The sequence below is a fragment of the Hevea brasiliensis genome, chromosome 9, assembly GCF_030052815.1.
Source record: "Hevea brasiliensis isolate MT/VB/25A 57/8 chromosome 9, ASM3005281v1, whole genome shotgun sequence".
Lineage (NCBI taxonomy): Eukaryota > Viridiplantae > Streptophyta > Magnoliopsida > Malpighiales > Euphorbiaceae > Hevea > Hevea brasiliensis.
In genome coordinates, this window is record NC_079501.1 from 10511143 (window position 1) to 10539046 (window position 27904).

The 27904-nt window shown below is 34.5% G+C and overlaps 3 protein-coding genes across 6 annotated transcripts; 1 reads left to right on the forward strand and 2 right to left on the reverse strand.

Moving 5' to 3' along the window:
* The first annotated feature begins 473 nt into the window (after positions 1–473).
* On the forward strand, positions 474–4286 carry LOC110643989 (vacuolar protein sorting-associated protein 25). The gene is made up of 7 exons (XM_058152813.1): positions 474–876; positions 973–1073; positions 1403–1542; positions 1835–1888; positions 2642–2730; positions 2812–2887; positions 3944–4286. The coding sequence occupies exons 2-7, from the start codon at positions 1015–1017 to the stop codon at positions 4063–4065; spliced, it is 540 nt and encodes a 179-aa protein (XP_058008796.1). The 5' UTR covers positions 474–876; positions 973–1014; the 3' UTR covers positions 4066–4286.
* A 1623-nt stretch (positions 4287–5909) lies between these two features.
* LOC110643980 (pyruvate dehydrogenase E1 component subunit alpha-1, mitochondrial) lies at positions 5910–13350 on the reverse strand. Its single transcript, XM_021796529.2, has 8 exons — positions 12463–13350; positions 12286–12365; positions 11546–11623; positions 10750–10845; positions 10580–10651; positions 7221–7274; positions 6988–7053; positions 5910–6228 (listed from the first exon to the last, which is right to left on the reverse strand). The coding sequence occupies exons 1-8, from the start codon at positions 13160–13162 to the stop codon at positions 6184–6186; spliced, it is 1191 nt and encodes a 396-aa protein (XP_021652221.2). The 5' UTR covers positions 13163–13350; the 3' UTR covers positions 5910–6183.
* A 3148-nt stretch (positions 13351–16498) lies between these two features.
* Positions 16499–27685, reverse strand: LOC110643968 (paired amphipathic helix protein Sin3-like 4). 4 transcript variants are annotated; one of them, XM_021796516.2, is made up of 24 exons: positions 27525–27685; positions 27014–27173; positions 26279–26461; positions 25989–26175; positions 25800–25898; positions 25529–25696; positions 25188–25449; positions 24110–24246; positions 23487–23562; positions 23374–23403; positions 22572–22852; positions 22330–22484; positions 21874–22001; positions 21491–21745; positions 20610–21284; positions 20394–20485; positions 19380–20018; positions 19161–19261; positions 18944–19082; positions 18675–18827; positions 18416–18579; positions 18246–18345; positions 17903–18077; positions 16499–16778 (listed from the first exon to the last, which is right to left on the reverse strand). In XM_021796516.2, the coding sequence occupies exons 2-23, from the start codon at positions 27085–27087 to the stop codon at positions 17934–17936; spliced, it is 4242 nt and encodes a 1413-aa protein (XP_021652208.2). In that variant the 5' UTR covers positions 27088–27173; positions 27525–27685; the 3' UTR covers positions 16499–16778; positions 17903–17933. The 4 variants fall into 4 exon arrangements, with proteins under 4 accessions (XP_021652208.2, XP_021652207.2, XP_021652205.2 ...); XM_021796515.2 differs by having other exon boundaries at positions 18246–18333; positions 25116–25449; XM_021796513.2 differs by having other exon boundaries at positions 25116–25449.
* Positions 27686–27904: the final 219 nt, after the last annotated feature.

Consider the following 27904-nt stretch of genomic DNA (forward strand, 5'->3'; position numbering starts at 1 on the left):
CCCTTGCAGGCTGCAGCCGTTATTTGGCACATTTTTATAGCTCTTTTTTTAATTTTGTTTCTTTTTATTTTTTTTTAATTTTGATTTATTATTAAAAAATTATTAAATTCTTATTTTATTTTATAAAATTTTTTAATGTGTAATAATGAGATTTCAGATTAATTTTTTTTTAAATTATATAAAATATTAATATTTTTATGATAAATTTAAATAATAATTAAAAGAATTAAATTTTTTAATATAAAAAATAAATTATTATGATAATATTAATATTTTTATAATAAATTAAATATTAATAAAAATAATGAAAAATTTTTAAATATATAAGAAAATAAAAAATATATTTTAATTAAAAAAATATTATTATCGGTTAAAAGATTTTTTTATAGGATGATTTAAAGTTTAATTTTTAATAATAAATTAAAATTGGGATAAAAATGAACAGGAAGCAAAATTCAGAACGTGCCCTAAAAATCACTCTTATTTCGCGTGATAAAAACTTTAGGGTTACTTACATAAAAAGCCCTAATATTTGCAGCTATTTTCAATGTTAACTCTAAAATTCATTTTATTAGGATTACAACTTTAAGGTAATGTTTTGTTTGGGATTTGGCAATAAAAGACTCTGAACTGCAGCCAAATCTGTCGTGTTTCTATGTGATTGCCGATCACTCGCACCGCGATCAATATCTCCGGCGTGAAGAGGAGCTTTCTTCTTCATTCGATTTCGTTTGTCGTCTTTTCGTTTCCGTTCTCACACGTTAAACAGCAACTTGATTGTCGATTCGCTATCTGATCAACTGGGGCCTAATCGAAACTTTTTAATCAATCGAAACCTAGTTTCCTCTCTGTTTGGAAAACAAGGAGGGAAAAAAGGTGAGAGTTGTGTGTGAATTTCACATTGGTATGATCTTTATACTTACACTATGATGATGCTACCGCTAAAGGCCAAGTCTTTTTATTGAATTGCAGCGATGCAGTTGTAGCTTCTTTTCTAGAGAGAGCACCAAAGAGATGCAGAAATTGGGTGATTTCAAACTACCCCAGTTCTTCAATTACCCACCATACTTCACGTATTCTCCTGCCCTTTCTGCTGCTGTGGCACATGCTCTTGCCCATTATTTTAATGTTCTTCATTCTGAGATGAACTGGGTGGAAGATATCCCACCTCAGTTAAACTTGCTTGTCTCTAGAGTTTCTATAAAATCCAAATTTACTTCTCAAAAAAAAAAAAAAAATCCAAAGGAGAGTACTGTTGTTCTCTCTTTCTCTATTCATGTGTTGGATGCCACATTTTCTTTTCTGTTACTATTAAGTATTAACTCAACTGTTTGCTTTTCTCTTCTTGATTCTATTTTTTTATATAATAAATTTCTGCTACATTTTTTGTCATCATTCTTAGTTTGCAGCCAGTTAGGGACACTCGAGAGAAGCAAGTACAGCTCTGGAAGGATCTTATCCTTGATTATTGTAAAACACAGCACATATTTGTGATTGAATTGGAAGAAGAATTTCCCTTGTTCTCTAACCCTGTGATTGAAAGTAAGTCCTATATCTGCTTTAGGTTCTGACTAGGTTGTTCATATGTAATCAGTTCTCCAAAACTGTAGTAGACTCTCGTGGCAATGCCATTATGCTTACAAAACCATTGTATTTAGAGTTTCATTATTTGAATAAAGGATATGTGGAATGTGTGGAGTTCTTAAGATGAAGAAATGAACTTTTTCAGATTTTAGTGGTGATAAAGCTTGGGAAGTCTTTCTCACTTGATGTTATGGATTTTGTTTCCATCTGCATTGTGTTTTATCAGCTTTTTCCTCTTTGTGTGATGCAGGATCTCTCAGTCATGAAGCTAGAAAAGCATTTCTCTCAGCATTAGTTACAGAAGGTTAGTTTTATTCTTGCTGGCCTTAACCTTTATTTATTTTCTTTAGTGAAATTTTCAAAATCAGACCTCGTGGCTATGCATAGATATTTCAAGGAGTCAGATATTTCTCTACTTTTGTTTTCTTTTCCTTCTCCATTTGACAATCCTGTGAATTTATATGTTTGATGCCGTTATGTGTTACATTGTTTTCTTAATTTTCTATTTTTATGGAAACAATAGTAATGAAGAAATAGAAGGAGACTTTAAGAATTAATTTTCTTCCTGAAATCCTATTGACACTAAAGAAATTGGCAGTGACTGGTGGTCAAACTGCAATTTCCATTTATTATGGTGGCTGCTTGTTTGCAATGGGACATGGTGAACACTGGCTGGGAGCTTTGATTAGAAACTTGAACTCAATTCGGATTAAAAAAAAATCATAAAAATAGGCCTAAGAACAAAATAGTTAAAAAATTGATATGGGGACACAAGGTTGCTAGTTGCTACGTAAATGTCACATCAATCACATGAACACCAAGAAAGCTACAGTTGACACTTGACAATGTATGCCAAGTTGGAATTTTAAGTGCTAAAGGAGGGATTGTTAGGATAAATAATGGGGGAAAAAGTCCTTGAAGTCGTATTGTAATATGTGTAATCATAGGGTCCGTTTTAGAACTTTTCTGAAAAATAAATTGGTCAACTTTATATAGAAAAAAAGTTGTGACTACTATAATTTTAATACTTCATCTGTTATATTCCATGTTCTAACAGGCCGCGCAGAATGGTTAGACAAAGGACATAGGAAATGCCTTATTTTGTGGCATCGCATCCAAGATTGGGCTGACATTATTTTACGTTTTGTGAGTCAGTTGTGTTTAAAATAGTGAACATTGCATTGGATTTGTGTGTTATCCATATGATATATTTGCTTATCTCATTAGGTGAAGGACAATGGTTTAGAGGATGGCGTTATGACTATTGAGGAAATACGCTCAGGAATTGAATCTCGGGGAACAGGTAAAAAATTTGTGGATCCTTTGATGAAAGGGGTTTTGAAAATGATTTCAGGAAACCCCAATGCTTAGTGATTTCATTAGTATTGCTGTAGGATTATTATGGGCTCTTCCTCTCCCGTCAAAGCTCTGCTCCCTCTTATTTAAAGTTCTTGATATGCTACTTTATAATTAATTGATGGCGCCTGCAGAGTTGCACCCGCCTTTACATAGGATCTAAACTCTACTGCTTTGATTGTCTTTTAATATCTGACTTAAATGCATCACCTCATATTCCAATTAGATAAAAGGAAGGAAAGTGGAGAGAGAGAGGGAATCACCTCATAGGATATAGCTTTGAAAGTAGGGAATGTCATTACCTCGAGTAGTTAATGGTGAAGCCATTTTTAGCGTAAAACAAGGAGAAATATATTGCAGCTGTTTTGATGATGTACTTGTGATGTTAGAACTTAGAATAGAGAAAAAGGAGTTATATTGCTGACCTCAACTGATCCATGTTAAAAGTCTGGTTGAGCTGAGTACATACACACTGCACGCATAAAAGCTAGTGGCATTCTATTGGTGCCTTTCTGACAAAATTTGTGTTGTGAGTGTGCTTCTACATTGGACTGGGTTCTGAAATTCTGTATTTTTATTATTTTTAACATTTTATCAATCTGCAGGACCATTGTCATGTAAAATAAAACCAAGAGAAGACCAGAAACACAAATAACCATTTGTTGCAGTGAATCCTCACAAGACAACTAAAAACTTACATAAGAGAAACCCCAAACCTTGAAGAAATACTGAAATAGGAAACTTTGCTTGCTTAAAGAGATATTCAATACCTAACCTTAATGTAGTAATAAAACTATATATTCCTCATGGTGATGCTAATCAAGTAATAATTGGATAGAAAAAGTTTCTGATATCTTTTTCCTTGTCTGCGCACCATTGCATCAAGAATCTCTTTCTCATGCACAGACCCCTAGTCCACTGTAGTTTCTCATGACACGAGTATTATACATTGAGCATCATGTTGTACATGCTTTGATTAAAATTTCTTTTTGCTAAACCTCAGAGCTTCACGGGATAGATCGCACAATTTTGATGCGGGCATTGAAACTACTAGAACACAAAGGGAAGCTTGCAATCTTTAAGGGAACTTCAACTGATGATGAAGGTGTGAAATTCTCTGTGTGATGTTTCAACTGTCGCATTCAACTGATCAGGATAGGCAAACTGTACTGCTTGCTTCCTATTTATGGACTTGGTCAATTAAATTTTCTGCAAATATGAATTTGCTGTCAACTCTTTTAGATGGTCGGCCTACTGTTTTTTATGGGTTCTGGATGGCACTGAAGGTTGCCTTACTAAGCCCCCGGCCCAATATTTAAATTTATCAGCTTCTTAAGTTTGTTTTATTTGAGATTTATGTTTTATTTCGAAGTCATTTCAATTACTTGCTTTCTTTTAAGTCGATTGCGTGCTGACTAGAGGTTTGAACTCATAACCTCTCATCCATGTGACGGGTAAGTTTTGATCCCTTGTTACTACTTAATTGATCCTAGGAACCGGCACAGAAAAGAAAATTAAAAAAAAAAAAAAAAAAAATACTGGTTAAGTGGGCGTGGGTATTCGAGCTTGTGATTTCCGTGGTACAACAATTGAACTTCTTGTTGAGAAAACACATTATTTGGTAAGAGTAGCATAGGGCTTTGCTTATCGGGGGAAATCAAATCGAATGGAACTGAAGAATCGTATTGAATTAATGAAAATTATATTAAATTGAAGTTATTTTGATATTTTCGTTCGGTTCTAATTCTTTATTAAGAATTGAACCGAAATCATATTAAAATCGAATCGAAATTAAATTAAATTTATACATATGTTTTTTTATATTTTTTGAATATATTATATATTTTCAATATATATATATATATATATTAATTTTTAATTATATTTATATTTTATAGTTAAATATTATATAATTAATAAATAATTAAAATATATATTATAAGATATATTATTATATATATTTTTTATAATTAAATATTATATAATTTAGAAATAGTTAAAAAACATATTATATGATAAATTGTGTGTTAATAACTCAATTTGAAACTTAAATGCTAATTCAAGAATGATTTTTAATGAAAATAATTATATAAAATTATTTTAAAAATTAAAAATAAAATTAATATTTTATAGAATTAAAATCAAAGAATTGAGAATTGTATAAAATTAAAAAAATAAAAAATCAAATCAAAATCATCTTAAAATTTTAATTTAATTTTGATTTTTAGACAAATCTCAAATCAAACTAAGCGCGCACCGGTGCCATAAACAGCAATACAGATAAGCTGTTAGAGAATGAAGAAAAATTTTTAAAATCTCTTGCCTATTAACGAAAGCTTCGATCAAATCCTAAAAGTAGGTAACTAATACTGTTATTGTCTCTCTTATGCCTGATTGCTGTAGAGCACCGAGAAAAACAGAAGATTGCCCACCCAATTCTTTTTGTCTTTCTTCAAAGCCCCTTTAAATAAATAACTATTTATTGGGTAGGTCGTCATTCCTTCTCAACAATATTTAAATCTAATTAGATGAAATACATAGTCTAACGTACGAGAGAAACCAACCTTTAATGCATCTTATGTAATAATTTTCGTAATAAAATAGCTCACATCCAAGAGTTGTACTCATCCGGTGGACTAAATCCACTCGTGAAACTCGGGACAGTAACCATAACATGTTCCAACTGCATCTGCTAGCAGATGTAACTTTCAACACAACCCTAACCAAAAGCCAAACAACATCACATGGGATACCAGCTTACCAACATATTTTACTCGCATCAACAGACTTTATACGACACCTGTACCAAAATTAGTATGGCATGCGTTTAGCATTACATACCCCAATTATTCTCAAAAGTGTATAAAACAAAATGCAACATAATTAGTCGCAGGGCGATAGGATAAAAGGATGCTTATGGCAGCCATAATCTGATAAAAAATGAGCAGAAAATAAAAGAACTCTACACATATCAATGGATATTCTTGTATTCCAGAGCACATTAGCAACCCATTCGATTGATGATCACAGATATCCGACTGTAGTTTCTCCAAAGAAAACTACACAAAGTAACATTTCCACCCCACACCTTGAGAAGAATCAGTATTCTATACAGAAATGTGAAACAAAATCATTGCCTGGAAGAGACCATCCTTGCTAACATTTATTTGATATTGGATCATTTTTGTTGAGTAAAAGGGTTTTGAGAGTGGGGAGGGTTCAACATTTTCCACATATATTCCATTATGGAAGTACAGCTCTAACTTCTTTCCTATCTGCTCCAAATGCCTGCAATTGAAAATTAGAAAACTACCAATATCAGAAGAAAGATAACAGCTATATGTTAATAGAACTAAAATTTCCATAAGAAATTGAAGATACAACTAATGTCCCAATACAGGAGAGAGGCAATTTTGTGGTGACATGCTCAAATTCTTCACTTCAGGCAATAGGCATGGCATTAAAAAGTCTGATGAATTAAAAGGAGATTACTCAGACCAGACACAGACTTCATTAGTAAACCTTTACTTTCTGCTTTCAAGGCATACTGATTAAATGACATTGCACTTGGGAACATACCCCATAATATAAAACTGGCTAAAGATATACACAATCTTTAAGTTGACAAGGTGTCATTTGACTAACTTATGCTATTAATTTTTCCTCTCTCACTCTTCAGCAGGGAGATTTATAGAATATACTCCAGGTGCACTAAACACTAGTGCACCTCATTCTCACAAAATTTCAGCTACTCCTTGAAATATAGAGAGCAAGTCCCACATACATGAGAGAAAAGAAGCACATACTTCAGGAGCACTGAATAATTTCTCCTTCAGCAATTATATGCTAGTAGAGCAGTTTCACATTCAAGCATCCTTGATTCAAAGGATATCCTAATTATCAATTTATCATCCATAATGAAATAAAACCTATTAAATCTCAAGTAATTTGCGATTAAACACATTTTAATATACAGAATTATCCTAAAAGTAAAAGAAAAAAATGAAGGAAAAAAAAATAACAGAGACACAAGAAAATATTCATTACCTCAGTTCCCAAACCTTTCACATGCACATTTGTGAAAAGTTCATAGGGTTCCGGCATCGGACTTTCCTGTTAACACAAATTTAAAAGAAGAAAGTGAGAGGAAGAAAGCATCAGGACCCCAAAGATTCAAAAACACATCGAAGCATACTAGAAATAGGAGAGCTAAAGAAAAGTTTCATTCAACAGACATGAATAAATTGCATTTAGAATTAAAACAATACGGCACTCCTTACCTTGGCTTGAGCAATGGCTTGATCTACTTCTTTTCGTATTTCTTTCTCAAAATCCTGAAAAGAATAGAAAATAAATGAACATTCAGTTTTTTCAACATATTCCACTGTGATTTCTGCATTTTTCCCAACATTAATATTCTAAAATCTTCCTCAAGGCGTGAAGAAAGGATAGAGCATTATATATTTTGGAAAGTTTACAATATTTCAAGCAACATGCCAAATAGTGAAGGAATCACATATCACAACTCAACTCAACTCAATTAAGCCTTTATTCTAAAAATTTAGGGTCGACTATATGAATTCTTTTTCTCCATTCTAAATGAATCCTCGGAAATGTGTAATACTTCTAGGTCATATTGTATTACTCTCCTCCAAGTCAGTTTAAGTCTACTCCTTTTTTCTTTCTATCCTCTAACCTAATGTGCTCTACTTGTCTAACTGGAGCCTCCGTATGTCTACGCTTCACATGGCCAAACCACCTCAATCTCCCTTCTCTCAACTTATCCTCAATTGGCACCACTCCTACCTTTTCTCTAATACTCTCATTACGGACTTTATCTAGTCTAGTATGGCCACTCATTCACCTTAACATTCTCATCTCCGCAACTCTTATCTTAGTCACATACGACTCCTTCAGTGCCCAACACTCACTACCATATAACATGGCCGGTTGTATGACTGTATGGTACAATTTTCCTTTCAACTTACTGGGAATCTTGCGATTACATAAAACTCCCATGGCATGTCTCCACTTCAACCATCCGGCTTTAATCCTATGACTAACATCCTCCTCACATTCTCCATCTACTTGAAGGACCAAGCCGATATATTTAAAGTAATTACTTTGGGACAGTACCACTCCATCCAAACTAACTCATTCCCTGTCACCAGTTTGGCTTTCACTGAACTTGCAATGCATGTATTCCGCCTTCGTTCTACTTAACTTAAACCCTTTAACTCTAGAGTACTTCTCCAAAGCTCTAACTTTCTATTGACTCCTTCTCGCGTCTCATCTATCAGAACTATATCATCCGCAAACATCATGCACCAAGGGATACTCTCTTGTATATATTTCGTCAGTTCATCTAAAACTAATGTAAAAAGATAAGGGCTTACAGCTGAACCTTGGTGTAATCCAATTGAGATAGAAAAATCTCGTGTCCTCTCTCACTATGTGCACAATAGTAGTTGCTCCTTCATACATATCTTTCAACACTTGTACGTATCTAATAGATACCCTCTTTTGTTCTAACACTCTCCATAAGACATCTCTTGGAATACTATCATAACCCTTCTCCAAGTCGATAAAAACCATGTGTAGATCTTTCTTCACATCTCTATATTTCTCTATCAAGCTTCTAATGAGAAAGATCGCTTACATAGTTGAAGGACCGGGCATGAAGCCAAATTGATTGGGAGAGATAGAAGTATCATGACGTAGTCGATGTTCCATAACTCTCTCCCACAACTTCATAGTATGGCTCATGAGTTTAATTCCCCTATAGTTTGAGCAACTCTGTATGTCTCCCTTATTTTTAAAAATAGGTACTAAAATACTCCTCCATTCATCAGGCATTTTCTTTGAGTTTAGAATCTTATTAAACAATTTAGTTAACCATGTCACTCCCATATCTCCCAAACACTTCCACACTTCAATTGGTATTCCATCGGGTCTACAGGCTTTACCCATTTTTATTCTCTTAAGTGCTTCATTTACTTCTAAATATCTAATCCTTCTAGTATAATTCACATTCTTTTCTATTACTCCATAGTCTATATTCACGCTATTACCATTTTTACTATTATTAAAGAGATTATCAAAATAATTTCTCCATCTTTCTTTAATGTCCTCATCTTTCACTAACACTTTCCTTCTTTATCCTTAATGCACCTAACTTGATTGAAATCTTGACATTTCTTTTCTCTCCTCCTTGCTAATCTATAAATATCTTTCTCCCCTTCTTTAATTCCCAGTTTCTCATATAACTTTTCAAAGGCTTGCGCTCTTGCTTAACTAACTGCCTTTTTTGCCTCTTTCTTTGCTATCTTATACTGTTCATATGCTTCATTATTATCACACTTAGGTAATTTCTTATACTATTCCATCTTTCTCTTCACTGCCTTTTGTACTTCTTCATTCCACCACCATCTCTCTTTTGAAGGTGGTCCATGTCCTCTAAACTCTCCAAGTACTTTTCTAGCTATTTCTCTAATCTTTGATGCCATCTATATTCACATACCATTGGCCTCCATATCCAGCTTTCATGCTTCGAACTCGAAAAGCTTATTTTTGAACTTCACTTGCTTTACTCCTTTGAACTTCCACCACTTTGTTTGAGCTACACTGTTTCTTCTAACCTTACTTGAATTGTTCTTAAACTTGACATCTAAAACCACTAACCGATATTGACTTGTTAAAGCCTCTCCTGGAATGACCTTGCAATCTTTGCATAGAGCTCTATTTGTCTTCTTGGTTAAGAGGAAGTCAATTTGGCTTCTATGTTGCCCACTTTTGAAAGTTACTAAATGTGACTCTCTTTGTATAAAGTAGATATTTGCTAGTATTAAGTTGTATGCCATAGCAAAATCCAAGATGCTTTTTCCCTTCTCATTTCGGCTGTCAAAACCAAAACCTCCATGAACATTCTTATAACCTTGCCTATCACTTACTACATGTCTATTTAAATCTCCACCGACGAAAACATTCTCTTCATTCGGTATGTTTTGCATTAGATCATCCATATCTTCCCAAAACATTTATTTACTCTCACTATCTAATCCTATTTGTGGGACATAAGCACTAACTACATTTATTATTTCTCCATCTAGTGCTAGCTTTACTAAAATAATTCTATCTCCTACTCTTTTCACAGCTATTATAGCATCTTTCAATGTCCTGTCTATGATTATGCCCACTCCGTTCTTGTTTCTTTCCTTTCCGGTAAACCACAGTTTGTACCCTGAATTACCCACTTTCTTGGTTTTCTCTCTTACCCATTTAGTCTCCTAAATGCAAGCAATATTCACCCTTCTCCTTTCCAAGGTATCCACAAGCTCCTTTAATTTTCCTGCAAGTGATCCAACATTCCAAATATCAACCTTGATTCTCATCCTATCCTGTTCCTTCCTAATTGATCTCATTCTATGATATCTTTTATTGTTCTCTATGCCTATTTTGTGTTCTATTCCACTATCTATTCTACTATCTGTTCTATAGACTAACTTCTTTACCCATACCCATCCATGATGTGGGAACCCTTGCTCATTTAACACCACACCCGGACGCCGGCATGGTGCGTCGCTTTCAATGAATGCCCTACAACCTTGCATATTTCTCACAACAAGTTAAAATAAATTACCTTTAGCTCTTTCTCTGTAGCTAGATCGTGAGCTAATATCACCTTTCTTATCCTTTCAACTGGGTCACGTTCCTGAAAATCATACCACAAAGCAACACATACATAGAACATCCGAAATAGTGAACAAACGACCTTAGACAACAAAAATGTTAAGTAAACGATGCACTAACCTGTCTCACACCACTAATCTCATCACGAGTACGGTAAGTGCTGCCAGGATCAGACATGGAGTGACCATGATACCTGTAGGTATCCATTTCAAGTATCTGACACAAATAGTAGAAATTTAGAATAAACAAATAAATTCATAATACCTTAAGAGGAAAAAGTGTTCAACGCATCAAGCAATTAGATTACTATTTTAGCACACTAGCTTTGCTAAGACCAGAAATATAGTTGGAATTTGGTGAAATCACATATGTTTTGCCTATCTAATTGAACATAGGTACAAACAGATGCCATGATGTAGCATTTCTTACTGAATTCAAATAAGTTAATCCCGCATTTAGATTGAAGGATTCCAAATTAAGGCATTCGGATGTGATTAGATTCATTAATGTGGATCAAATATGGACTTAGAATTACAACTTTTTATGAGTATGTCAAATTTTCTTTTCAATTGAAATCCAAAATTCCAAATTTAGTGCCTTAAAAAAATTCAACCAACTATAGCATGATGTTCGCTATTTAATCCTTAACTTTCCTAGGGAAAGCATAGTTCTATCAAGCTTGGCTAGGATAATGAATTATTCCCGTCCACAATGGGTTGGGGGGGGGGGGGGGGTGGGTGGGGTTGTGGGGGTGTGGGGGTTTGGGAAGCTATTAAGGCAACTCTTTAGCCAGTGATTCCAATACTCCAACACTTCATGGTCTAGGTTGGCACGTGCTATAATTCAAATAATGCCAACACTAGATTGCATGGACATAGAACATATATAAAACACAGTTGTACAAAGTAAAACTCACGATTGGTCCCTTCCTCAAGACATGCTCCTTTGCAAATTTGCATGCTTGTTTCACAGCAAGGGCATCCATGCCATCTACCTGTTCAAGACAGAATGAAAGACAAGAAACATGTAGAAAATATTTTAATATGAAATATGAATTAACTATCTGATCATGGTTTATGCTAGATGACACAGAAAGACTGGAGACCATATGCTGGGCTGGCACACACAAACCCATATCAACAGTAACAGATAGTACACATCTGGAGTCCATCGTAATAACAACTTAAGTATGTCTTATGCAAGGATAAAATGGAAATACAAAATCTTTAAACCATACCAACCCATCAAATTGGTGGTTTGAAAACATGCGGTAAAATGATGGTTAAGAAACCATTATTCTACTACGGTCTTCCCAAACAAGTAGAGAAACCATAAACCATGATCCAAAAAGGGAGTTAGCATAAAGGCTAACATAGTACCAACAGCCAATAGTACTATATGGCATCAGGTAAGTTAGATGGCCAGTACAAGAAAGAAAATATGCATGCTACTAAACAGAAAAATCATTAGAGGGAGTTAAATTTAAATAATCAAAACCACAATTAAAGAATATTTACAACCATACAAATACTTGCTAAAAGAGCAAGTCAATCACAAACGCCATTTGATTAATTTTAAAGAAGGAACACAACCGTGATTCAATTCAATTCAATCCAAAAAGTATAACAAACCAGATAAATTCTTAAACAATCTAACCTTCAATCCAGGAACGTAATCCCCACGCTTGTAATAAGCCGGATTCTTAGCAGCTCTCCACTCTGCCGTCCCCATACCATCTGCGCATAAAACATCCAATTGAAATCGCTTATAACTCACGCAACCCGACCAAAAAGCAGAAGCAAATCAATAAAGGGGAAAATATTCAGATGTTACAGTGATTATTCTCGCAGACCAAAATGACAGGCAGATCCCAAAGAGCAGAGATATTAAGCGCCTCGAACAACTGTCCCTGATTGGCCGCACCATCTCCGTACAGAGCAAACGTCACAGTCTCATCCTTAGAATACTTCTGCGCGAAAGCCAATCCGCAACCTAGTGGCACCTGAGCTCCTACGATCCCGTGTCCTCCATAAAATCCTGCCTCCTTCTTGTAGAAATGCATTGACCCACCCTTCCCTCTCGAACACCCAGCCTGGCGTCCCATGAGTTCCGCGAAGACCTCCAGAAGGGTCCCACCTCGCCCGAGGAACGTACAGTGATCCCGGTATGCTGTTATGATGCAGTCTTTTTTAGTAATAGCAGCTTCCATCCCTACAGCCACCGCTTCCTGCCCATCGTAGAGGTGACAGAACCCACGGATAAGCTTGGCCTTGTAGAGAGAGTCGGCGGCGATCTCCATCCGGCGCATAGTAGCCATGCCGCGGAAGAAGGAGATTAGCTCTTGGGGATTGGTCTCCACAGAACGGGAAGGAGGCTCGCAATTGTGAAAAGTGAAGGGAACAGATGTCTCGATAATGAGGGGATCGGTCGAGGTGGAGATCGGACGGCGGAGAGTCTCAGCGAAGGACAAGACGGGGGCAAGAGGTTTAAGGAGATTGGATCTAGAAGAGGAAGAGAAGTTGGCTAAAGCCATACCGACCGGTGAATTGATTGAGGTGCGATATGAGAGATTGGGTTTCGGTGGAGAGAGGATGGGTATGGTGAGAGAAAAGAGAGAAGGCAATGGAATGGCTGAGTTGTCGGGTGAAGAGTCGCTTTATTTGAAAGCGGGTTTATGTCTCAGTTGCTGGGTCCGTACATGCCTTCTTAATTTTTACTCCCATTTTGTTGGACCCGGCTGGCATCAACAATTTTTACTCCTATTTAAATATTTTCTCATGTATTATAAATTTCATTTTTTAATACATTAAATGTCAAATAACTAAAATAAATTCAGTCCATGCATTGGTTAATTTTTTTTTTCCAAATTTAGTTTAAAAAAATTACTCAAAACTAATCTTATGTAGTTTAAGATAGGAAATATGCTTGATTTTTTTTTTTCATATATAGAATATATGTACACATAAATTAATAATAAAAATATAAAATTATTATAAATTTAGATAAATAATTTATAGTGAACATCTCTCAATTAGGCTTAGGACAGGATAGCTCACCAAAATGTCAAAACGAATGGGGAAGGACATAGTATATTACTACTATTAGTGCATTAATTAAGATTTGATTTTGGAATCAATTAGTGACAATTCAAGGTTGTATTATTTGTGAATGTTGACTTTTACCAAAATAAATAAACAAAAGTAAATGTTGTGGGCAGCCAACTAACATAAGTTTAGCCCACTAGAAATTTTTTTTTTTTAATGGATAGCCTCACTGTGAAAAACTATAATTTATATTAAAATAAATTTAATAATTATTAAATTATATATACTTTTAATTAATTTTTTATAAATTTTAATATAATTATTTTATTTAACAATTATTAAATTTATTCTTATACAATATTTGAGCTTCTATTATGTAAACTCGAGAGGCTAGATTGCATGTATTTACATGGAAGATGCGACCTAACTCCAAAACAGTTGCTCCACCAACCCTTATCTTCTATCCTTTACACCTAATTGCTAAGGCGGATTCGGAAAATTTGGTTAGGGAGGGCAATGCATATTAGTACACATAACTATATATATAATACACTATGCACATATATTTAAACAAAATAAATATGAAAAAATATTAAGAATAAAAATAATAAAACCTACTATAATTTTTAATATAATTTATAAATTGTTGAATTTGTAATTTTTTGATTTCATCATACACATATATTATCTAATAAGCCATTAATTATCTCTATAATTAACTATTTGAGCTTTCAAATGAGAATAAATTTAATAGTAATGTATTTTTTTTTTAAGAAAGTTCTTTTACTAAAAAGAAAATTGAGAAAAAAATAATATGTATTGAATATAAAGGTCTTATAATATTCATAGTTTTTTTTTTTTTTAAGGATAGGATTATTAATAATGAGATTGAACCTAAAAAAAAAAATCTATTATATTTATAATAAATAAACTAATCTAAATTAATAGAAATTATATTTATTTCCGATTAAGAGAATTATGGGGCTAAAATTAATAAATTCAGTGGGAGCAAAGTATATAAATTTAATGGGAACAATATTAAAAAAAAAAAAAAAAAACCTAATTACACAAAAAATTTTCAAAGGGGTAGTTGGGGACGTCCCCCATTGTCCCAAAGCTAAATATGTTCTTGAATGCCAACCCATTTGGATTTCTACGTCTCTTCGCTATCGAAAAGATTTTTTTGTTCTTCTTCTTCTCTCATAGCTTCTGAATAGACCATGTGCTTGCCTCATAGGAAGGTAAATTATTCACGAACTTGGATTCAATCCATTTCGCACTTGATCAATTTTTCTTGACTCCATTCTAAATTAAAAGGATCAAATTTATTAGTGTCTTGCACGAGCAAAGAAGCTCTCTTCCGCAACTTCATGAAAAACAATTGACCCTGTTGATTGGATGGCCAATTGTCTGGTATGGTTGAAGCGTGGGCTTCTGCGAGATGATGATGGATTCAGATTCCGAAATTGCCTGATATCGACCGTGTTACAAAGCAATGCAAAGACTGCATATAATATCCTGGACCGTCCACAAATAAGTGAACTGGCTGGATGAAATTTATTGCTGTCAACAGGTGCTAGTAAAGTTTGCTTGTTCCTGCAGGGCGATAACTTTTCTAGGTAGTTCTTAATTCTTATTTAAAAAGTACATGTATCCAATTCAGTTGGAAATAATAATAAGTGTACCCTAAATTGTGGTTGTCAATAGGATTATATTGAAAGCATAACGTACCCATTCATTTGATAAATTCTTGATAAGAGTAAGGATGGATTTATTTATTTCAAGAGTTGCCTGATGAAACTGCATTAGTCAGTCGGCCTCGCTTGTGCTTTAGATCTTTAAAATTGCAATGATTTATTAGCAATTGGTGCATTTATCTGTAATTGAAAATTTTCTTCTCCCAGAAACTTTCTTTTGAGGTGTTAACCCAAGCTCAATCCAACCTTCCGTCAGCATAAAATATTCTGTTGATAAGCGGCGTTTGCCCTGAATTTGAATCGGGCTTCAGTTGATTTTCTAGAAGGTTTCCAAAGCTGCAGTAATGAAAAAAACCAGGAGTCCAAGACTGCCCCTGAATTGGGCAGGCTGGGACCTTATCAAGTATCAACAGAATAAAAAATAAAAGTCAAACCTGGCAGTTTGTTGGGCTGGGCTAGGTTGGCCCTAGCACACTGTCGAATTGCCATTCCTTCTATAGCTCAATGACCACTAACTTCTTTGTTCAGAAAAAAAAAAAAAAAAAAAATCTGTAACCTCAGCGCGTCTACTGCAGACATATTCTGTTAGTAGTTTTGGCATTTAAAGAATTCTGGAAATTCCAGCAAACACATTCAAAGGAAACAGGAGTTTGAGCTCTTGAATTTTGTTTAGTGTTGAGGTACAAATATACTTCTTTAAAAAATAACCTTTTAAATATTATTAGAAAAGTAAAACTCTGCAATTTTTTAAAAATTTTTATAATTACAACACATCAAACTTAATTTAAAATAAACTTTAATAATTTCTATTAATATATTTAAAATTAAAAATTTCTCATCCTTTAACTAGCAACACTGCGGCTACCAGCTGTACGGCAATTGCAAACATTTTACAGCCTTCGAAATGTCTCGATATTTGAAACACATAAAGAAGTTATCTATAACAATTACACACATCCTTGTTTTGAACAAAAATATTCTCCCTGTTCTCTACTTTCAAATATAAATTCCTATTTACCAACGAAGAGAGATTTGATCCAGGGAAACAAACACAATTACAGATCACTAAAGGTGGTTTCAAATGCGTAATTGCCGAGTGATCTCAAGAAATATAGAGGGCACTGTGTATTATCTAAGTGCGAGATTATAAAAATATTGATGAATGGAATGAACATATATCTCAGGTATTACATCACCTGTCATGCCTATTTACACGATTGTGGCTCAAAAAAACCACAAACTTAACACTATAGTACAGTCTTGCGACCCATATCTCCTTCCTTTTTGATTCTTTATTCACTTGGTGAGACAGCTATGTCAATACATGAAAGATAATTTCAGCTGCGGCGCCATCAATTCGCGCCAGGTCATGTAATGTCTCAGCAAGGCATCTGTAGAACAAAAACATCTGATTCCACAAATATTAGATTCATTGTTTTTTCTCCTTCGCTTAATTGGTGGAAAATGGCATGGAGTTAAATAATCCAACAAAAAGATGAATCCATATATTGGTTTTGACAGGAGACATTGAGAAAAAAACAAGGGTAAATTACTATTTAGTTCTTATATTTTAATGAAACTAACTATTTAGTAATATTTTTTGAAAAATACACTATTTAGGCCACATCCTTTGTTTTCATTAAACTATTTAGTCCCTTCATCAATTTTTTCTATTAGTCAATACCAATCAAACTACTATTAATCTATCTATTTTAGTAAAAATAATTAATTAGTCCCTATATTTTAAAAAAATACATTATTTAGTCCTTGCAATTTCACTCCGTTAACTATTTAGTCTTATAATTATTTTTTATATCTAAATTATCCTAATTATCTCCCACTTATATCTCTTTTATTTTTCTCTACATGTTTTTTCTTTTACACCCACACCCTTCTTCCTCTCTTTTCTCTTTGTTTTCATCCACTGATAAAAATGATACAAATTATCTACACAAAAAAATTAATCAGTTTCTTAAAATTCTAAACAATCAAGAAAAATTATTTTCCAGTAAAGAAAACATGAAAATAATGTCCAAGAAATTGCAAATTAAAAAAAAATGTAAATTTAGATTTAGTTTCCACATTAGAAAAATTTCTATATTTATACAAGAATATATTTTTCAAAATATATAGACTAACTAATTAATTTCACAAAAATAGAAGGACTAAATAATATTTTTCAAAATACATGAATCAATTAATTAGTTTTCTTAAAATAGAGAGACTAAATAGTAGTTTAAATAACATAAATAATGAAAATTTAAAAGAGGGACTAAATAGTTTAACGGAAGCAAAATACAGAGACTAAATAATTTATTTTTCAAAATACAAGGATCAAATAGTTAGTTTCGTTAAAATATAGGAACTAAATGTAATATTCCCAAGAATAAAATCACATATAAACACTGATATAGTTGACTTTTTAGTGTGCGTGTGCAAATGCGTTTGCATGCAGGCATTCCTGTAGATGGGAATATGGACACCAATAATGCCAAAGCAAATCCAATTCAATACCAAAGGATTAGTACACACCATATCCACCTCAGGGTCACGGAAAAGCATGTTATGAGCTGGATAGCCATCTGTGGAACTTCTGTACTCTTTTCGAAATATTAACCTGGTCATGGCATGAACTGCTCTGTTGTAAAGTTTTCCTTTTCCTTTTGGTTCGAAACAAAAAATCTTCTGTATCTAAAACATAGGATACCTATCATGGACAAATCATCAATAGATTAATAGAACTCCACAAGCATATTATATATTTCATGCTTCACTGAATTGGCATATACATCCTGTCATATCTACTGCGAATGCAAAATTAAATGGTCAATTTTTTTTTTGGAAACAATTAAATGGTCAATTTATAATTGCATACTTTGGAGGAATTGCATGCAATCTTGCACTCTAGACCATTAAAAACTTGAAATCCTTCTGTGGCCTCGCATTCATCACAACTCACACATCTGTTTTTATTCCTGCAAAGCAGGCATTATTAGCCATTGGGAAAAAGAAATTAGAGAACTTTTCCCCATTGTATGTACGCACCTTTTCAGGAATATCCCAGGCTTCTTTTTTTTGTCAGGAACAATGGCGAGGAAGTCATTATGCAAATATGCTGCAAAATTAGGATCCATGGAGACAGCAGTCACTTCAGGCTTATCATGTTCAAAGTCCATTAGCTGAATAGACAAATGGGTTGGTGTGGAAGACTGCAGTAAAGACGATGTGTTACAATATCAGCATCATTAACAATTTCGATATTTTAACTTGCCCTTCATATCAAGCTAAATCATTAGATACCCACACATTCTATACGATATATGTTCTCATCATGGAGAAGAACACGGGCATTTTCATGATAAACTACATCAACAAATCTTCCAGGTTTTCTTGATTTTTCATATGCATATAGTTGGAGCAGCTTGTTGTCCATCTCATCAGTTGCCACTGTTTGGAGCTAAGGAAAAAATTACAATGAAGAAGAATGTTTAGCGCAATAAAAAATTAAGGAACCAAAGACAGAAAATTGGAGAGAACAGAAAAGTTTTCTGAACAGAAATCACAAGCATTTACCTGTTTGACAAGCTTATATATCAACTTGTCCAATGTGAATAGAACATATGATTGGGTTCCAATAATAGCTCGGCAATCATCTTCAAATTTCGTATTATCAGAAGAACCATCAAGCAAGTTGTAAAGAGCACTCATAAACCTGTAACAACGGACTCAATTTAATATGAATATCATGTTAACATTGACCAAACAGCAGAAACTTCTAAAACTAGAGCACCTGGCATAGAGGTCAGTTGGACTTGGATCATTTGAAGCTCTCCATTTCCTTTCAGCAGATGATGAATTAATTTTTGCCGATTGTATTCTCTCATACAATGTCTACCAAATTAGGAAACAGGGGATGTTATGTTAATGAAATCAATCACATAATTAACTTTTAGAGGTTATTTACAGATCAAAATTCTGCACAGAACTTCAGCGGCAAAAAGGGCATTACTTGGTGAAGTCTAAAAAGCACATAGAAAGAATCATTTCCATAGAAAACCCGAGAACCCTTTTCTTTGTCATGTAATGCTGGAGGAACATGCTTTGCTAGAGGCTTCACATTTAGAAGAAAACGTTCTGAAAATGGCAACATCGTTCCATCTCCTTCAACATCGTGGGCATCAGCCATACCTTCAGCCTCACCTTCACTTTCAGCTTTATTATCATGTTCTCCATCTTCCTCATGCTCTTCCCGGGAGCAATCTTCACCATCACCAGACTCGGTTCCAGATACATCACCATTTTCAGAGGCATTCTCACTGTCCTCTGATGACCTTTGAGCACTTTCATCACCTTCATCATCAGCATCAGCATCATTTTCTCCTCCAGCATCCCCACATGTTTCCTCTTCTCCATGTCTTGTTTGGTACTGCCTACTTACAGCACTTTCCTTTGCCTTATGCACAGCCTCCACACCACCTTCTCCATAAGCTGCAAAATTATCCTCCTCAAAATCTCCAATTGGAGATAATTCACCTTCTTCTCTTTCAGTTCTAAATTGTGCACCAGATTCATCATTATATCTGTGATTCTTGGCACCTTCCGTTTTCACCCCATTTGTGGATACAGTTGGTCTTGACAAATCACCACCCTGGTAGATCAATAACCAATACAGAGTCATCCTTCATAAAGATCAGTAAAAGATCATAACCACAAACAGAAAGCCTAACCTTTCCTTTTACTAGATTAATTATTTTTGTTAATATCCTTAAGCCAAATCAAGCTGTCAAAGAGAGTATTGTTATGCCATTTGTTTGTCAAATTTCAAAGCCAGGAAAAGATACTTGCCAAGTTAACCACCAGAACTTGAAACAGTATGAGTCGGCAAACAATTCGGCTTAAAACCTAGTCACATGATATCAAGTTTATTTGTTTCAACTTGCCTTGACTATCAGATGAATTGCCTACTAAGAGCATGCACAGTTTTGAGTGACAAAATGCAAACTCATGCATGGAAGAACCATACCTCTGCTGAAGGTACAACTTCGTTGCCTGAAGTTAATCCAAACCCACCATTAAGGGTACCATTACTTGGTCTTGAAGGAGGAACACTAAGCCCTTGCAACAAAAGGTTGTCTCAGAAATCTAGCTATCATTTTGAGAGGGGAAACATAATTTGCAAGCAAGATTTCAGAATGAAGGAAATAAATACAAGTTACACTGTTGAAAACATTCATCAAACCTGATTCTATGTTAGTTCTTCCATTACTTAGCTCTGCTCCGGTGGCAAGTGATGGGTTAGAATTGACTAATCGTTCATTGGAAGTAGCTTGTTTGCCGATTACTAAAGTTTCATCAGCTGAGGCTGTATTAATCTGCATCTTATCATGTTGAACAGAACTGCAGGCAGTATCACTCTTGTGAACTATACAATCTGCATCTGGAGAATCATTTTCCTTAACCCCATTATCTCCATTTAGCAACCAAGCCTTGCAAGAACTGGATTGCTCGGGTGGGATACTTTCATCTCCATTTCTTGAAGGATTTGAATGCTTGTTGATGACTGTAGCAGCACCACCACTAGGGCTGCCTTCACTATCGCCACCTTTGGAAGAATGGTTCTTTGCCATCACGACATCTTCGGTGTCTTCTGCACCCTGAGGCCGGGAAGGAACACCAAGCAGGGGTTCCAAGAAAGTTGTCCAAATCTTCATCACTTTGTCCAACTGTTCAGTTGTACAAACTTCTCCACAAGAGAATTTGATGAGCTGATATAAATCCTCATGAATGTCAGCATCTGGATACTCAAATTCCAAATTAGGTATAATAGGTCTTCTGTTTCCAGCAGCAAAAGCAAGAAGCACATCATCTTCTTTACGCTTTTTTTCACTAATTTCTTTGATCTCTGCCAATAAGGCTGCAAAATACATGGCTTATTAGCATGGTTAACAAAAAAAAAAGGTTATTATTTTAGGATGCCCTGCTTTAACATTATTTCGTATAATAGATTGTTTAAGATGACAACTATTATCCATCTGAGCTCTCCAGGAGCCAAGATACCAAATTAATACTGCATTGTGTTATGTACTGTGTTGCATGTAATATCATCATGTAATGGGTTACCTTTTGTGCTCAAGCTCTTTGTGTCCTGTTGCTTGAAATAGAAACTGCGATGGTCAAGGGACTTGTGATAGTTCTTGGCATAAATTTCTGCCCAAACTTTGTTGAAATCAGCACGGCACCTTGCCCACTCTTCTTGTTTCTGCTTCAAACGAGTTAATATGACTGGCAAAGCAAGAGAAGTGTTCTTCCTTAATACATCCATCACGTCAAGCCCGTGATCACCATACAGACGTTCAATACACCTCAGATTCAGAGCTACAACAGGAGAAAAGAATAACATCAGGAAAAAAGAAGAGAAGAAGAATAAGGAAAGCAGCCAAGATATAATCATATGACAAAAAAAAGGAAACAATCTTCATCAAATATTAATCAGCTTATATAACCTGTTAAGTGCTCCTCGATATGAATTGGAGACTCTGTTTTTATTGTATTGTTGTTGATCTTCTCCAATAGTTCTTCTACACGTTTGGTTGTTACATTAACAGATTCCAACAACATGTCCAGCTCAAACCTGACAACAAATCAACAACAGTGACGAACATCAAATGATTGCCAAAAACAACATAATCACACAACTCAAAAACATCAAAAGTGACAACTTCCATGAATAAGAAAAAGAATGGACAGCAAATACTTCCATGTTAACTTCCTACAAACAGAAAAACCAAGTGACTAGATCTCATATTTTGACATCAATCACAACGTGAATCAAGCGATAAAGTAAGAACCAAAATATTAAAAAAGCAAGGAAGAACATGTGTGTATTTGTGTGCATACTAAAACATAACAAGTTAACAACCAAAATTTGAAACCAACAAAAATCTCACTCAAACTCAAACCTGTCATCTTCACATCGAAACAGGCTTTCTTCATACTGGTTTTTGCGCATGTGTTTAAAAGAGTAATCTTCACTTCCCGAAGTGACAGATACCCAATAATCATTCAGTACTTCAACACCAAGTTCTGTCCTCTGGCTTGCTGAAGCAATGGGATACTGACAAAAGTTTTCAGAAAATTTAATAGAAATTCAGGAATCTCCTTAGAAAAAATACATTTAAAGGAAAATTGGAAAGTTACATACATTCTTTGGCAGAAGTCGATAACTGGGAGTGCAGCGCTCACAATTAGATAGGTCTAGTTCACTAATTGGTTTCAAAAACTTATCCTTGCTGGAAAATAAAGACATCTTATGACCCCCTGTATCTTTATTATTGCTAAATGCTACATTTTTGTCAAGTCTATCCCTTTCCCGTGTTTCACGTTCTCTTTCTTTAACCCCATCTTCCCTCTCACAATCCCGATCTTTATCCTTGTCCTCTAGCTTCACAGGTCTGGGTAAATTACCTTCATTCCACAAGGATTCTGGAATAAGAAGTTAAAAGCTTTAGATCTTGCCACAAATGAACAAAGGTTACTAGAAAACCAAATCATTCCATAACGAATTATGTACACTCAGATAGGTTTGCTTAGGAAAATATAACTCACATTGCAATGTTATATATAGGCTACCATATTATAATATGCATGAATCATGATATATCATCAAATATTAATATCTTATATGTTATGAACAGAATTCATCATCGGGCTTAATTCTAGGAAGAACTCAGTTTACCTAAAGACTTGATTCAAAAAATGGAGTGCTTCATTGGTCTAGAAAACTCAAACATGAAGCAAACAAGAGTTACGAGATTATACCGTAGATTCAAATCTACCAACCAATTGAAGTTGTTCAGTTTGGCAGTAAGGTATGCTTACAACCTAGTAAATATGCACCAAATGCTCTATTCAAGGGGCAGTGCCATCTCAAGTGAAATAATAATGACATGCTAAGAGGCACACACACACATATATAAAACAAGGAAACAAATCACTTTACTTACTTTTACTCACAACACCAGCTAACAGACCTTCTGCATAACAGATCAATTACATAGCGTCAGTGATGCCAGATTTCCTAAGTAAATAAGTTGAAGCATATGTTTTAAGAAGTTACCATGCTTCTCACAACGTGCCAAAAATTCATTGAAACCATCCATAAGATCTGGATATTTTCCAAGCAAATCACCAACCTGATTCAGACAAAAGTCTCCGTGAATTACTAATTCTATTACAACAACTATCACTCTACAAGGGGGAAAGCAGTAGAGGAGGGTGACAATACAGTACCATTTTGTAAGTTTACAAAGTACATTAAATTTGATACTAGAGCATTCAAGTATCACAGACTTGCCAAATTACACAATAAACATGGTGCACTCAAACTTGATCAAAATATGGCTGCCACTAATGATCCTTGGAGTGTCATGTAGAAATTATGGGAACAGAAAAAGAATGTCCTGAATTCAGCCAAAGCTTCAAATTCTACCACTTATAATATTAACTAAGTTTTACTTTTAGGTGTTTCTGTTCAGGAAGCCCAAGCACACAAGAAGTACACAAAAGATGCACCTTTTAAAAAATATATTTCAAAGTTCAAGTAGATCATACACTGTATGCAAAAGCCATATCTATCATTTCAACTGGATTACAAAAGCAACTGAAGAAATCAGCAAATCTTCTTGTTTATTTTTTTAAGTTTGGTTGGTACAAAGCAACCAGTATCGCTATTAGCCCTACCAAAGATTGCAGTTCTGATCTTGTAATTATTTCTCTGGTATAGAGGTGAAGACACCTCAAAAATCCCTGGTAATCATCAGGACTATGCAACTTTTCCTTCACTTTCTCACAGAATGCCAGTTCTTGGCTTAATGCATCTGTCATGACATGAAACCCAGCAATAAAGCAAATTATAGAAGTAAGAATAATCACTCATATACAGAGAAGTCAACTAAAAAGTAACCTGTGTTGATGATGAACAGGCAAAAGAAATACTAAAAAAATGAAGACATGAAAACGGAAGCAGTTATGACAATAATGAACCAAAAGGTAGTCCTAGACAGAAAGGAAAAACATCAGAATGAAAAGAGAGAGAGAGAGAGAGAGAGAGAGAGAGAGAGAGGACACAAACTCAGTTCAGATTTATTAAGTTCATCTTAGCATTTATTAACCAAATCAGCGGTTATTTAAAAGCTAATTGCTACAGTAATGATCATACAAGTTTTGAACAGTTTATAGAGAAGAAGCATGATAAAACAGCACATAAGTGATCAGTGTTTTTACACTGCAGATATAGATGCAATGTTTTTATTCATTCATACATGGATAAAAAGGTGCAGGTATGCAGCCATGTTTAACCTTTTAAATTTTCAAAACATAAACGCAGATGTATTACTAGAACTAAACGAGAAAGTCATTTCTTTGATCAGAATAGTCAATCCCATTTATTGGATATCTATGCGTAGTTGTTAACTTGAAACAAATGTACTAGATTCAAAATGACAGCATTGTTAAAATACCATCCCCAAAACAGAGCATAGCATGTAAAGTTTAATTTCATGCATAAATAGAATCTTAGAAATATGAAACTGAAAACTCAAATAAGTGACACCTCATTTCTTTTCTAGGTGAAGATAAGAAAACACATTTCTAGAACTCATGTAATTTCTTAACATAAAAAAAGTTACAATTGCATTAATCGACCACATTGTGTATAAAGCAACACAAAACACAATAGATAACTCACTTTTCACAGCATTTTTATCATCACTAGTGGAAGAAACAGGAAGAATTCCAAGGTTTTCATCGACATCCCCACCTTCACGTTCAGCAGTTGAATCTTCAACCCTACGAGCAGATTTCCGTTTGTGGGAAAACCGTTGCATGAATTCACAATTGCCATCATTATCATAATCTCTATCTTCCCGTTCTCTCCTATCTCGATCTTCTCTCCTCTCCTTTTCTTTTTCACCACGTCTCCGTTGATCTTTGTCCGATCTGATCAGAGACCTATCATGCTCTGGATCAGGACAGTCAACACTGAAGTCACGATCAGCATGGGAAACAGCAGTCCTTTCTTTCTGGAAGGTGACAAAAGAAGCAGATTTATAGCTTGTTGATCAATATGAATCAAAAGAGATCTTCAAAGAAAGGCGAAACCTTGTCAACATGCGTTTGGCGCATTGCGGGCATTGCAGAGCTCCTATCACGAAGAATAGAATTCCTAACAGATGGAGAATAATGAACAGAGGATGTAGCCGAAGAATCAGGTAGAAAATGAGTAAACTCCAGAAGTAGATCATTATGGTCTTGAAAAAGTGTCGCAACCTGCAATAGAAAGAAATTTAATTAATGATTAAAAAAAATAATAATGGAGTGCCTAAACAAAAAAAAAAAAAAAAGGTTGAGACAAGATGATAAGATGATATACCTCTTGGTAGACTTCAGTGATTGATTTATTTTCTTTCCGGTACATATTCAAAATGTCTAAAAATGATTTGTAAACATGATCATCCCCTTGAAACCTTGTCTGCATAACACAATTCACAAAGCTGAAATTGTTGAAGCCAAAACTATAATCTCCAGTCATGAACTCAAGGTTAGTAGACAAAATTTCTACCTTAATTTTGTTCACAAAATTAATTGCTTCTTCAAATTCAACAGGCTTCTTCTGAGGAGGTTGTTCATCCTCTAGAGGGAGTGTGATCTCATATCCCTTGGGCAAGAAGGTATTGAAACCTAAAATTAGGTCACGATGCCCTTTAAATAACTCCTTCACCCTCGCTATGACACCTGCAGTGTCAATTCTACAACCAACAAAACATAAGAACAAATTAAAACAATAATCAATAGTCTTTTAAAATAATGGGAAAAAATTATCACACATTATATGGCGTATCATGATCAAACCTTTGCGCTTTGAAATCCTTCATGACCTCTAGAAAGTCATCATATTTTTCCCTTTTATCTTGAAATATATCCTTCACAGCCTTGAGATATGCCAAGGCATCATTGGTAGTAAGTTTCTGTCCGCCTCCACCTCCTCCACCACCACTAGCTGCGCCTCCTCCCATCATCTGGGGTTGTACCGAACTTCATTGCATAAAGATTTACACATGATAAGTAAACGAATAAATTACAAGATTTAAAACATACTCAGTAGATCACTAACCAGATTCAACTTAAAGGTCATCCAAAACTATGTAACCTCATACAAAGACATTATTAAAGTGATGTGTATAACAGAAGGATGGTTATTATGACAATTGGTATTCCACTCACATCCACAAAAGGAATCAAACTCCTAACCAGAATTTAGCAAGAGAACCCAGCCAAAAACCTATCTTTCTTCAAGGGTCAAACAAATCAGAAAATTCTCAAAGCTTGAATAATGCCCTAAACACAAACTAGATTTAAAAGAAAAACAAATAACACTACCATATTACCAAAAAAAAAAAAAACAAAATCAACAGAAAGCGCCTAAAAATTATACAGATATTAATCAACACAATTAGCTTCAACAATCAAACACTAAAATGAGAAAAAAAAATTAAAAATAGACGATAACACACACACACACACACACACATATATATATATATAGAGAGAGAGAGAGAGAGAGAGAGATGACAGAAAAGAGCTTACGTTTCTCCTCGAGAAGAAACCATGGGCCTTTTAAGTTGAGAGCTGATGTAAACATCATCTCTTGACCTCTTCATCTTTCTTCTATAACTCACCAAAATCTCTCTCTCCCTTCAACAACAAAAATCATGCTCCTAAAGCTTCAATTAAACCAGAAGAAAACCTGCAATGAAAAAAAAAAATCACAAATTTAAACAGCAAGCAGATCTAACCTAACCGAGACAAACCAAAAACACATAAATCAAAAACAAAATTTCCAAGAAGCAGATCACTTTCACAATATAAAACACAAGAAAGGCAAACAAGTAATTCACATTTACTTGAAGAGAAAGCGATATCGAAAATTGCATACAGAGGCAAACCAAAACGCGAAATTTGCAGAGATATAGAAGATCGTTTACTCGCAGAATTAGCAAAAAAAACTAGAAAAATAACAATAATTAAAAAAAAGAAAGAAAAACGAGGACGACGAGAAAGAGCTCTCAATGGAAGATGCAATGAATTTTTAACGAACCTTTCAAGGAGGGAGAGAAGTGGTGCTTTCTTTTATGTTAAATCTTGTTCTGTAGAGAGAAACAGAGGAGAGGATGCAACGTAAAGCTTTTTATTTGAGAATGTGATTATATATATGGGGCTTCTCTTCTTGTGATGTTGAACTTAAAAGAGAGAAGCATAATAGAATTTTGGAGCGTGGAGATAGTAAATTAGACGGCCGTTAACCGGTCACTTTATCATAGGGTTACCGGCTCTAGCCGGTTGCTTTTATTCCTAGTACAAATTTAATTAGGGTACGGTTAGGGCTTTGGGATGAGTCAATCTTATTATTTTTTGGGGGAAGAAGCAGAAGAAGAAACAGAGAATAGTGGCAATCTCCGTAATTTTATCAAAAGGGAA

Bases quoted from the DNA above. Each gene is read 5' to 3' on its own strand.
- LOC110643989 (XM_058152813.1), top strand. From the start codon at position 1,015: ATGCAGAAATTGGGTGATTTCAAACTACCCCAGTTCTTCAATTACCCA. The intron at 1,074-1,402 runs GTATTCTCCTGC...CATCATTCTTAG, and splicing joins AATTACCCACCATACTTCAC to TTTGCAGCCAGTTAGGGACA. The intron at 1,889-2,641 runs GTTAGTTTTATT...ATGTTCTAACAG, and splicing joins CTCAGCATTAGTTACAGAAG to GCCGCGCAGAATGGTTAGAC.
- LOC110643980 (XM_021796529.2), bottom strand. From the start codon at position 13,162: ATGGCTTTAGCCAACTTCTCTTCCTCTTCTAGATCCAATCTCCTTAAA. The intron at 7,275-10,579 runs GTAATTTATTTT...TATTCTTTTCAG, and splicing joins CTACAGAGAAAGAGCTAAAG to GATTTTGAGAAAGAAATACG. The intron at 7,054-7,220 runs GTAAGGAGTGCC...TTGTGTTAACAG, and splicing joins AAGCCATTGCTCAAGCCAAG to GAAAGTCCGATGCCGGAACC.
- LOC110643968 (XM_021796513.2), bottom strand. From the start codon at position 27,087: ATGAAGAGGTCAAGAGATGATGTTTACATCAGCTCTCAACTTAAAAGG. The intron at 24,247-25,115 runs GTGAGTTATCTA...ATGTCATGACAG, and splicing joins TGATAAAAATGCTGTGAAAA to ATGCATTAAGCCAAGAACTG. The intron at 20,486-20,609 runs GTTTGATGAATG...TTTTGTTGCAAG, and splicing joins AAGAACTAACATAGAATCAG to GGCTTAGTGTTCCTCCTTCA.